The sequence below is a fragment of the Plutella xylostella genome, chromosome 12 (assembly GCF_932276165.1).
Source record: "Plutella xylostella chromosome 12, ilPluXylo3.1, whole genome shotgun sequence".
Taxonomy (NCBI): Eukaryota; Metazoa; Arthropoda; class Insecta; order Lepidoptera; family Plutellidae; genus Plutella; species Plutella xylostella.
Genome location: NC_063992.1, coordinates 11,440,285 through 11,451,758, shown reverse-complemented (window position 1 = coordinate 11,451,758; position 11,474 = coordinate 11,440,285). Strand labels below are relative to the sequence as shown.

The following is an 11,474-nucleotide window of genomic DNA, read 5'->3' as shown; positions in this document are numbered from 1 at the left end:
ACAAGAGTTTTGCATCGCGCTCACTCACATTGTGCAGTCTCAAGAGCGAGCGTGACAAAGAACTCTTGTCACGTCTTAATAGCGCTCTGTGCTACAGGGCCAGGGCAGATTACAGCAACGAAGGTCAACGAAACCTGTTCGTTGGCGTTCGTTTGGCCGGTCTCTTCGCAGCTGAAAACATACATAGCATATTAGCCCTATGACAGCTGTCAAATCCATACATATTATTTGACATTTGATAGTTTTGCCAACTGGCATACGAATCAAATGTCATAGTCCTGCTATATTTTACGAAACTTAGGGTGCGTCTTGCGGCGCTCTCGGGGCAGCCGGTCCGCTGTAGCGCACCCTCACTTGCCTCAGAACCATGGTCGTCGTAGTCACAGGGGTCACCGGTCTAGGCGCGGCTGGTCTATACACCACAGGGCTCGTAGAGGGCGCCACGGTCCTGACCGGAGGCCTATAGATGGTCAGCGACCAGGTGGGCACTCCCGAAGACGGTAAAACCCTGGCTGGTCCGTACGGCGTGATCACTGTGACCGGTCCAGGGGTGGTAGAGCTAGAGGTGCCTGCAGGGGTGGTTAGGCTAGACGTGACGGCTAGTGCAGGGGTGGTTAGGCTAGTGACGGCTGTTGCAGGGGTGGTGAGACTAGAAGGGGCAGCCAGGGGCCCAGTGGCCGCGCGCGCCGCAGCGGTAGCAGCGCCCGTAGCCGCCGTAGTAGGCGTTGGGCAGGCCGGCCACGCGCCCGTGCCGCCGCGGCGTGCCGGGGGGGAGGGGGCTGCGGGCGCGGGGCTCCTCGCCTGGGGGAGGAAAATGATTACAATGACGTGTCCAGCGATAACGACTTCTAAACACAATGGGTTAGACCTGGTTTCACATGATTCTGTTTCACAAGTATTTTTTTTTCCTTAACCTCCAGTGTCCCACTGCTGGGCAAAGGTCTCTCTCTAGGTAAGTATATTATTTATAAAATGAACAACGAGGTAAGAGCGTGCTACTTGTTCGGTGGTGGCAACCGCACAGTTGCGGGTGTCACCCAGAGAGAAGACAATAAGGGCAAGAGTACAAAGACCGCAAAGATTTAACCGTGTCAGTGAGCAGTGAGCACACGAGCAGTGCGGCGGCGCCGCAACGTTGTTATCTCGCAGCGGCGCCAAAATGGACCTTGTGTCTTTCCTTGCGACGCAAAACAACTGAACGGTGCCGCTCCGACGTCGTAACGCATTCCCCGCCTCGTCTTTGCAAGTCCGGTGCGGTGCTGGAGCGCATCGTGTGCCTTTGCTCTAATAAAGCCTATATGTAAGTTATTTACTCACCTGTAGGTTCGACGGCTCCGATGGCGCGCGCGCGGGCGACGGAAGCGGCCACGTCGGAGTCGGCGGAAGAGTCAGATCCACCGTCGCCGTCGTCGTACGACGAGTTGTAGCGCCCGTAGCGGCTGCAAGGAGGTGGGTGGTTAGGGACTATTCAACACAGAATTATATTATCAGAAGGGCTAGACGTGATAAAAGATTCCGTCGCGCTCGCTCTTAAGGCTGCGCGATGTGAGTGAGCGCGGTGCACAACGTTTGTCACGTCTTAAATGCGCCCCGTGCTATCCCCTAGGAGTGCCTCTCCAGTGATGTATCAAGTGTAGATAAGGGTCAATTCAGACGTACCACAACCACACCACAGCCACAACCACGCGGTGTGGTCGGGCGTATATTTTGTATTGGCAGTGAATAATCCAATTCACACGTGCCACATTTTGCCGTTGTTATCGACCACTTTTGTAATACGACCACATCGCAACCACAACGCAACCACATCGCAACGGCAACGCGGCACCGCGGCAACCTGTTTTCCGTATTAACTGCACACGACGACGTGGTTACCACATCGCAATGACAGCGACAACGCAACCACATCGACATTTTGTCGCTGCCACAACGCAACTGCAAAAAGCCGCTGTCACACAATTCACACGTAACCACAGCTTGACCACATTTTGTCGCTGCGACGTGGTGTGGTTGTGGTACGTGTGAATTGACGCTAACTAATATGGTAACCTACGGTGGGCGTATCTTGGGAAGTCTGCAATTACAAAATTATGTACGAGGATGTACCGAATATATTCCGGGTGAGCTAGTGAGTGATTGATTAAGTGAGCTATGGAGTCATTAATTCATAGGCTGCTCCTCTAGCAAGTCATATATGGGGGCCGAGTAGTGTCACTAAGCGAATGGTTGAGTGAGTGAGCTACTGATTCATTGATTGAGTGAGTGAGCTACTGATTAATAGATTAATAATAATAATAATAAATAATAAATAAATTAATAGATTGAATGAGTGATAGACTCACGGGTAGGAGTAGTCCGTCTCCTCCTCATATACGGGAGCCGAGTAGTGTCACTAAGCTAGTGAATGGTTGAGTGAGTGATTTACTGATTGATTGAATGAGTAAGTGAGTGATGTACTCAAGGGTACCAGTAGTCCGTTTTCTTCTCTTCGAGCGAGTCATATACGGGGGCTGAGTATAGTGTCTCTGACCTAGTGAATGGTTGAGTGAGTGATCTACTGAGTGAGTGAGCTACTGAGTGAGTGAGCTACTGAGTGAGTGAGCTACTGAGTGAGTGAGTGAGCTATAGAGCGATTGACTCACGGGTAGGTGTAGTCCGTCTCCTCCTCCTCGAGCGAGTCACCGTCGTCGTCGTCGGAGCGGGAGCTGGGCGGCTCAGAGCTGTCACTTCGGCTGTCAACAACAACAAAAGTTCAAAATTTTTCATAATGTTCTTTTCATTAAGGGTGTTTATAATAGTGTGCAGATTTGATCATACACACGCGCGCCTTTCTCTTGTATGAAAAAAAACGCGGGTGTAACGCGTGCGGGGCAATCCCGCGAGCGTCATTAAATCCGCACGATATTAAAAACACCCTAAATATAATCTTTTAATTTTATTTATTTATGCGCCTACAAATAAACTGGCTTTTAGTAGACGGACGCAACACATTGCCTTTGAAAAGAAGAGGGCTGCCTACCTACCTTAAAGATGTGTTTGAATGCAAGAGTACTTTCTTATGTAATAGTGTTGATGGATATAGGTAATTATTTATTTTCTGATACATTAAATTTTATTTTGCAGAACCGCATAATGCTCAGTCTGGTCTAATTCTGAAGCACACCGAGACAACACCAAATAAAGAAAAATATATTTTAATTTTATTATACAGGCTGTTGCAAAACGACGAGGTTGTTGTTTAGAATGACCTCTTGAGGGGGACCCCCAAAGGGGATAACTTTGGGCTTAGTATACCATTTTTGCAACACCCTGTATATGTAGAAATGGCAATCGTACCGTCGTCGGCTGCAAGCAAAGATGCCCCGAGCGAGTTCGGCGTCCATCTCTGAAAACAACACAGCTTCATAAGACGTTAGTTAAAATATTATTTTTATATGTTGTTTGAGATGTCCCCACATATTTATATGTATATAAATTATTTTGTCTTTCTTTATTATCCACTGTGTTCCACTGCTGGGCTTACCTGGAATCCATAGTGTTTTTCTTTTATAATTCGTTATTCGTTAATTTATACATAACGTATAATAATAAATAAATGATACCTAAACCCTACTCTTTATTACATGTTACGTTTTACAGTATTTTATGAAGCTGTATTGTTTTTAGATTTACCTTTATACATATTTACAAATTTTCGCTATTTTTTCTATCTTCGAGTGACGTACCACCTGCCCCTGGAATACGTACGCACCGTGGGCAGTCAGCGATTGAAGCCAATGTGACTGCTCAATCCTTTCACTACAGTGATAAACCTTAATCTAGCTCTTGTGATTGTCACCGACACGATACGATAGTAAGAAGAAAGAAGTTAGGTAACAATAGAAGAGCCGGTTTCGAACGGAGAGTAGTATTTTTAATAAATTACGTTCATCCGAAAATTTTATATTTATACGGCGAACAAAAGTGTTTGACTTTGACATTATCAGTCATCTATTCTATTCTATTCTCTGTGGGGGTGAAAGTACCTGCACCTGGCTCTCTCGAGTGGAACCGTTGTGCATATCCCCAAGGTCTAAACTGCCTTCCTAAGCTTGGACCATTTCCCACCACCGCGGGTTGGTGGGTTCACATATCTACATGTGCTAAATCTAGATGTACAGGTTTTCTAACGATGTTCTACTTCACCGTATTAAATAATAATAAATGCGCATTATGAACACACGGTACGTACCCTCCCTGTCCTTGAGCAATTCCCGCCTCTTCTCCTGCAGCTCGGCGGAGAGACTCGCCACCATCTTCTCTATGAAGGAGTCCAGCACCAGGCTCCGGCACTCCGACGTTATCGGCGCTCTGCACCAGGACATGAGTATTGTGAGTATAATGAGTAAGCGGGTGTTTCAGTCGTGAAATATAGACTGCAGAAAAAAAAACTTTTGGATTCACTTTTGGAGAGGCTTATGTCAAGCCGTGGACGATTACAGACTGATGATGATGACTAGAGATACCTTCAAAACCGATATTAACCATTTTCTAATTTATTTCATAAGTCTTTCATTCACCCAAAGGTTGCATGAATTGAATCACTTTTAGGCATAAGGCCGCCTATTGCGCTAACTCTTATGTTGTCTACGTTTTCCAGCAAAGTAATACCGTATTGCAAACTTACCGACAAATCGGGCACTCCCTCTTCTTCTTCCCCCAAACCGTGATACAATACTTGCAGTAAGTATGGCTGCAGTTCAACGTGGTGGCGGCCACCAGCAGCTCCGTGCAGATGCTGCACTGCAGCTCGCTCTGCAGCAGCTCTCCCACTTCCTCTAGAGCCTCCTGCTTAGAGGACCCTTCCCCAGGGTCGGAGGAGCAGATGTTTTGGAGGAGGGTGTTCTTTTCGATCTCGACGGACTGCAGTTGCGAACGCACCTGCGGTTTTCGGGTTACGATGTGAGAATTGTTATAATAATATTATGTGGGACATCTCACACACGGCCATCCGACCAAAACTAGGCAGAACCTTTAATATGGGTATCGGAAAGCTGATATATCTACACAAATACATATTAAATATAAATATCAACACCCAAGACCCGAGTACAAATATCTGCCCCAGCCGGGAATCGAACCCAAGACCTTCGGCATAGCAGTCAAGGTCATTAACCACTACACCATTCAACTGTCAAAAAGGGCATTGGGCTGGTCGGTTATGGAACGCACTATTTTAATAGTTGGCAGAAACTGTAAGTACCCGTTAGGTTACGTGCACATTGTAACTGCATAGGTCGTGTGTGATTTCAATGAGTTGACTTCTGAAGGGCTAGCACGGGGCACATTTAAGACGTAAAGGTTTTGCATCACGCTCACATCGCGCAGCCTCAAGAGTGAGCGCAACGGAGAACTTTTTGCACAGCCCTTCTGGACAGTCTTGGACTGATATCTAGGTAACCTCTATCGTGACAACATGTCTCCAGTTGCTGCTGTAGCGAGGAGATGACGCGGACTGGTCCGTCTAGTGACAACATGGCGGAGGGTGGACTCACATTCTCAATTTACTGTGCTAGTCACGCACAGTACAAGTGCCATACAAAACAAGAATAGAATAGACTCACAGTCTCCAGTTGCTGCTGCAGCGAGGAGATGACCTGCCCCGACTGGTCCGCTTGCTGCTGGATGCGCGCCGCCGCCAGCGCCGCCAGCTCCGTCTCGCGGGTGCTTACGCGTTCCTGGGGAGAATATGGTAGAGTCGAGTCAATGTGACATATATGTTAAGTACCTACCTACTAAGGGCCCGTACATAAAAACTGAGAATTCGCATCGCATCGCAAAAACGTCTCCCTCTAACTCGCAGGTGTTTAATGAGATAGAGAGTGATGACGTCGCGCGTGTTGCGAGCTCGCATCGCGCCAAATAGCAGTTTTATGTACGAGCCTTAAGGTGCTAGTGCTAAGTACAATAAGAAAACAATAAGTCTACTCTGGCGTCTAGATGCGGCCTTACACAAGTCAAGTGAAATCGTCAAGCACGTAGACTTGTCAAGTCAACTTGATCGTCTCGCGGACCCATTTGTTTAGTTGGGTTACACTTTCGTATTAGCACAGAATAATAAAGTAACTAGAAGCGAGATACCTATGCCTTGTCATAAATAAATCTACCGTAAAATAAAATCAGATGATCATTAAGAGATTTTTCAAACTTTCAAAATGATTCTCATAATGTAATGATTTTTCAAGATGTACGAACGGATCCTGTCCAGGCTTGCCTTGTGTGAGGATCTCTGCATTTCGATACTTTGTAAAACTTCTTTTGGCAATACATTATTTGTATTTGTAAATTAAGATAAAAATAGAAAAGAATAACAAGAACATACCCTAAGTTCTTCAAGTGTTTTTTCAGACTGTACTTGGGCCTCCTGTAGTTTTTTTTCAGCTTCTGCTCGTTCTTCTAGCTGAAACAGTAAACGATGTTACTTGTTTATCTCTTCTCCCAATATTAGATAAGTAGCTTTAGGAAAAAAATGCCCCCTGTTGAATAATTTGGTTCAACATTGGACCTCATCCAACGCCACAGAATGTATGTACTTATACAAATTTTCATGGTCTCCAATCTCCATATTTTACATGTGTCATAACTTTTCAAAATTAAGAATATTAACTATTTTTATGCAATGATTAATCCTACTAATATTATAGAGGCAAAAGTTCCTGAGTATGTGTTTGTATGTTTGTTACCCCTTCACGTCAAAACGGCTGAACCGATTGTACCGAAATTTGGTATGGAGTTAGCCACTGGATTAACACACTACTTTTTATCCCATAAATCCCACAGGAAAACTTTTTAAGGCGAAGCGGAGCTCTTCGTAACAGCTAGTTACCAATAACTGAGTCATCATTATCATCATCATGACCCATCACATCCCCACTGCTGGGGCAAAGGGGCAAGGGGCAAGGCGAGACCCTTAAATAAACGAGCATGTGATGTGAGTGCAAAGACCACTCACCAGCAGCTCCATCTTCTTCTGCTCCTGCGCGTTGAGCCTGGTGACCTGCTCCGCCTTGTCCGCCAGCTCGCGCTGCAGGCGCTCGCGCTCCGCCTCCGTCCTGGGGGGGGAACCTGGGGTTACTACGCGTGGGGTGGTGAAAAGAAACGAGGGTTGGTAGCCTCATCGGATGCCACCGTTCCCACGATCTGTAGGACCGAACATACATTTTTAGTTCGTAATATTCTGATGCACTGTTGTTCCTATTCTATTATATTCTGAGATAGGGCGAAATTCTTGAACATGGCTCTCTCCACTGGATTTTTTGTATTATTGGAGCCACTGTCACCTGGAGAGCTGGTCGTGTAGCGCAGCCTGCATCTTGCTGAGCTCCTGCTGCAGCTCCTGCTCGCGGAGACGCTTCTGCTCCTCCAACTCCGACAGTTCCTGATGAGGGAATGAGTCAAGAATTCAAGATAGGATGAGGTATTATTTATCTGACTCAAAAACGTAGATACATTTACAAAAACTTGATCTTACACAACAACAGAGACAACACCAGACAACATTTGGGTGGATGGATTTTCATTCATCATGACCCATGACATCCCCACTGCTGGGGCATGGGTCTCCTTCCATTTAATTGATTGGGTGGATGGATACTATGATGAAAAAGGATTAACTGTACCAGTTCATGGCTACAGATTCATTCAAATGGCATGATAGTAGATGTGGTGCTGATTGGAGCTAAGTTGTGTGGGTATTGTATAGGATGGCATCAAAACAACATCAAGAAAAAGTAATGTGTACCAAAATTATAAAAGCACATATCTGTAGATTAGCTTAAAATCATAAAATGTAAAACTATTTTGTTTCTTACAGGACACACAAATAATGCAACTTAAAGTAGACTTAAATTTACCTTCTCTTTAGCCAGCCTGAGTTGTTCCGTTTCATTCCTCAACACCACCTCAAGTTCCTGTTTCTCCTTCAGCCGCATCTCCTCCTGCTCTCTCATCTTGGCCTCGAGCTGCTCCAGTAGGTCCTGCTTCGAGGAGTTCTCTCGGTGCAGCTCCGAGAGGAAGTCTTCACGCTCTTTCAGCAGTTTTTCCTTCAATGCTGTGTTCTCTTTCACAAGTTCTGATTCTGTTTCATTGTGCTTCTGGATTTGGTTCTGAAAATGTTTGTTTAGCAAATGTTGAACAAGTTTATGATATGTATTCTATTCTATTCTCTGTGGGGGTGTCAGTACCTGCACCTGGCTCTCTCGAATGGAACCTTTGTGCATATCCGCAAGGTCTAAACTGCCTTCCTAAGCTTGGACCATTTCCCACCACGCTGGTCGACTGCGGGACTGTGGTGGGTTCACATATTTAGATGTGCTAAATCTAGATAAGCAGGTTTCCTTACGATGTTTTCCTTCACCGTAAGAGCGATGGTAAACAATGTACTTAAATTCAAAGAACTCATTGGTACATGTCAGCGCCAGGATTTGAAGCCACATCTCTTGGTGAGAAGCGGGCCCTTACCACTGAGCTACCACCGCTCTTTATAAACCTATTATAGTTGAGCAAGCAGGCTCATATTTTTATTATAAGGGGCCGTCCATTAATCACGTGAGGTCGTTTTTCTCATTTTTTGACCCCCCCCTCCCCCCTGGTGATATTTGGTGAGGTTTGGGACCAACCCCCCCTCCCCCCTCCTGTATCACGTGTATTTTTTTGGAAATCTATGTAAAAGCTATTTTTGACTAGAAAAAATATAACGAAAATTGCGTTTTGAATTACTTACTTACTTACTTATTCCCAATCTCCGCTGGGGAGCAAAGGGCCGAAGTGAAGCGCCGCCATTCTTTACGATCTTGGGCCAGCTCAGAGACATCCGCCCAAGACATCCCCGCCTGGCCCATTTCCCTTTTCACAGTGCGCTGCCATGTCTCTCGCGGTCTGCCGAGTCTTCGTTTACCGCCCTCGGGGTGCCATGTCAGCGCTTCCTTTGGGACGTCTTCAGTACGCCTTAGAACGTGTCCTATCCATCTCCATTTGCGTTCTTTTACGGTTTCTGCTACAGGTTTTTGATGTGTTCTGCGCCAAAGTTCCTCGTTGGAGACAAAGTCAAACCAACGGATCCCTAGGATACTGCGTAAGCATCTGTTTACGAAAACCTGTAGCTTGTTCGTGGTTTGAACCGTTTTCTTCCAAGTTTCGCAACCGTAGAGGAGAACGGTCTTTACGCACGCGTTGAATAGGCGGATCTTGGTTTGGAGACGGAATGCGGAAGACCTCCACACTGGGCTTAACATGGCAAAAGCTCCACGGGCTTTGTTGATGCGGTTGCCGATATCCTCGTCAGTTCCACCATTTGGTGTGATTTTGCTTCCCAGGTAGGTGAAGGTGTCAACATCTTCAATGGATTGGCCGTTGATTTTAAATGGAGTACGGTCCGCAGTCATTACTCGCATTGACTTTGTCTTTTCTCTGTTGACATGCATGCCCACTCGGTTACGCAAATGGACGAGGTCATTGAGTTTCCTTTGCATATCAGCACTATTTTCGGAGAAAAGACAAAGATCGTCCGCAAAAGCGAGATACTCTAGAGATGCGTTTTGAATTAAGAACCATTTATGTGTATTTGCAATAAAATGTATACTACAAATGGTTCAAATTTTTGCGCCCTTCAAAATTTCGGTTCAGAAATACCTAGCGCTTTATGACAAAAAATTAATACACGTGATGTCTAACTAGACCCCCCCCTCCCCCCTCGTGATGTTTCGTGAGGTTTTCCGTACCCCCTCCCTCCCCCTTTGAGCCTCACGTGATTAATGGACGGCCCCTAACAGAAAGTTTGTACTATTGCTTGTCCAGTTGGACCAGTGAAACCTGTTGTAGAGTGTCAGTGGTACAGTATCTAAACATTGTCCCAAGTTAAATGATTTCATATGTGTACTCACCATTAGGTCAGTGATCTTCTCCTCCATCTGTTCCCTGACGGAGGCGAGCTGCAGGTCGCGCTCAGCCTCCAGCGCTTGCTTCTGCCGCTCCACCTCATCTTTCTCCCCGCGCAGGTTCTCAATCTGCGACGCAAACCCCTGCTCCAGCTGTTCCACCCTCCGCGCCATATCCAGCTCTAGCTGCTGCTTCAGTATCATGGATGTGGTCTGCATTTGCTTTGCCGTCTCTATCTTCTCCTTTATGTGGTTTATTTCAAAATTCTGAGACTCCTCAAATTTTAATTTCACATTGTTTATTATGTCAGGGTGGCAAGAGGATGTGGAGCAAGAGTTCTCTTCCAGTTTTATCCGTTTTCTCGGTGTGCAGTGCTCTTCACCAGGGCTAACAAACTTGTATAAAAAGTCACCGGTGGCATCCAGCTGTATGATGTCATTGTCGGAGAGCCTAAATTTACAACCTTTTTTGAGTTTGGTTCCGTTTACTTCAATACCAAAGGAGCTAAAGTCTTCTATACCCCAGTCAACTTCATTTATTTTGGTGAAAACACAATGTTTTCTTGATATTGCCAGAAACGCTATAACAACATTGTTATCCAGGCTTCGGCCGATTGTAAACTGTAAGATTAAAATGGATGATTACACTAATAATTGAAAAAACGTAAGTACACAGGACAACTTGTTGAATGTAACATATTTTTATGTACAAACTTACTTCTGTGGAGGTTATCTGTATTTTGTGGAATTTTTCAAACTCAGATTTTAAGCTTTTTACTGAAACAAGGGTCGGGTAGTTTTCTTGCATTTTTATTGCAAAATTATGGTGAATTTCGCTGTTTTAGATAAAATCAATAATCAACACAAAACACAACACAACAACGGTCAAAAGCATTGTCAAAAATAGAACTGTCAATGTCAGAGTCATTGGAATTAACTGTCAAAGTTCAAGATCGTTCATAAAAAATGAATTCAAATCAAATTCTCAGAATAATAGTCGATTATTGTAGCTTCGTTCGTTGAGGACTCCTGTACCGCAGTATTTTTATAGTATTTATTATTGATAATATTGTACAATACTAGGTAATATGTGTTAGAGAAGTAATTATTATTATTACATACTTACATAAATTAACATGGCTGTCTGTCTTTAAATGTTTGCCGCAGCATGGGATCAAACCCGGGACCTTCGGCATAGCAGTGAGGATCACTAACCAGTACACGTGAACTACCTACACAAGCTCTACAAAAAAAATATCCCTGGATGGCTTAATTTTAATAAAGTTAGTTCATCTAATTAAGTTTTATTGTAAGTAGGTACCTACTCACTGTAGCACTTCTATGTAAGTAAGTACTGTAAGTATTGTAAGTACCTAAGTAAGTACTAGTGCCATAGCACTATTCTAGTAGGTACGTATTTAAACTTTATGAAATACAACAGGCTTCAAGTCCAAGGAATGACTTCTCAGGAATCGAACATCTAATGTCTTCGCTTTTTACTTCAACACTTATGATATTAGTTATCACTAAAGAGTGTTAGGCAATGACGTAAAAAGTTAT

The 11,474-nt window shown here is 44.7% G+C and overlaps 1 protein-coding gene across 1 annotated transcript; it reads right to left on the bottom strand.

The window, feature by feature from the left end:
- Positions 1 to 606: 606 nt before the first annotated feature.
- On the bottom strand, positions 607 to 10,829 carry LOC105395626 (probable E3 ubiquitin-protein ligase bre1). The gene is made up of 13 exons (XM_048624744.1): positions 10,633 to 10,829; positions 9,921 to 10,535; positions 7,893 to 8,144; positions 7,320 to 7,417; positions 6,992 to 7,091; positions 6,362 to 6,439; positions 5,604 to 5,717; positions 4,667 to 4,920; positions 4,232 to 4,350; positions 3,337 to 3,385; positions 2,643 to 2,732; positions 1,318 to 1,439; positions 607 to 801 (listed from the first exon to the last, which is right to left on the bottom strand). Exons 1-13 carry the CDS (start codon positions 10,720 to 10,722, stop codon positions 650 to 652), a joined length of 2,133 nt encoding a protein of 710 aa, XP_048480701.1. The 5' UTR covers positions 10,723 to 10,829; the 3' UTR covers positions 607 to 649.
- Between the last annotated feature and the right edge of the window lie 645 nt (positions 10,830 to 11,474).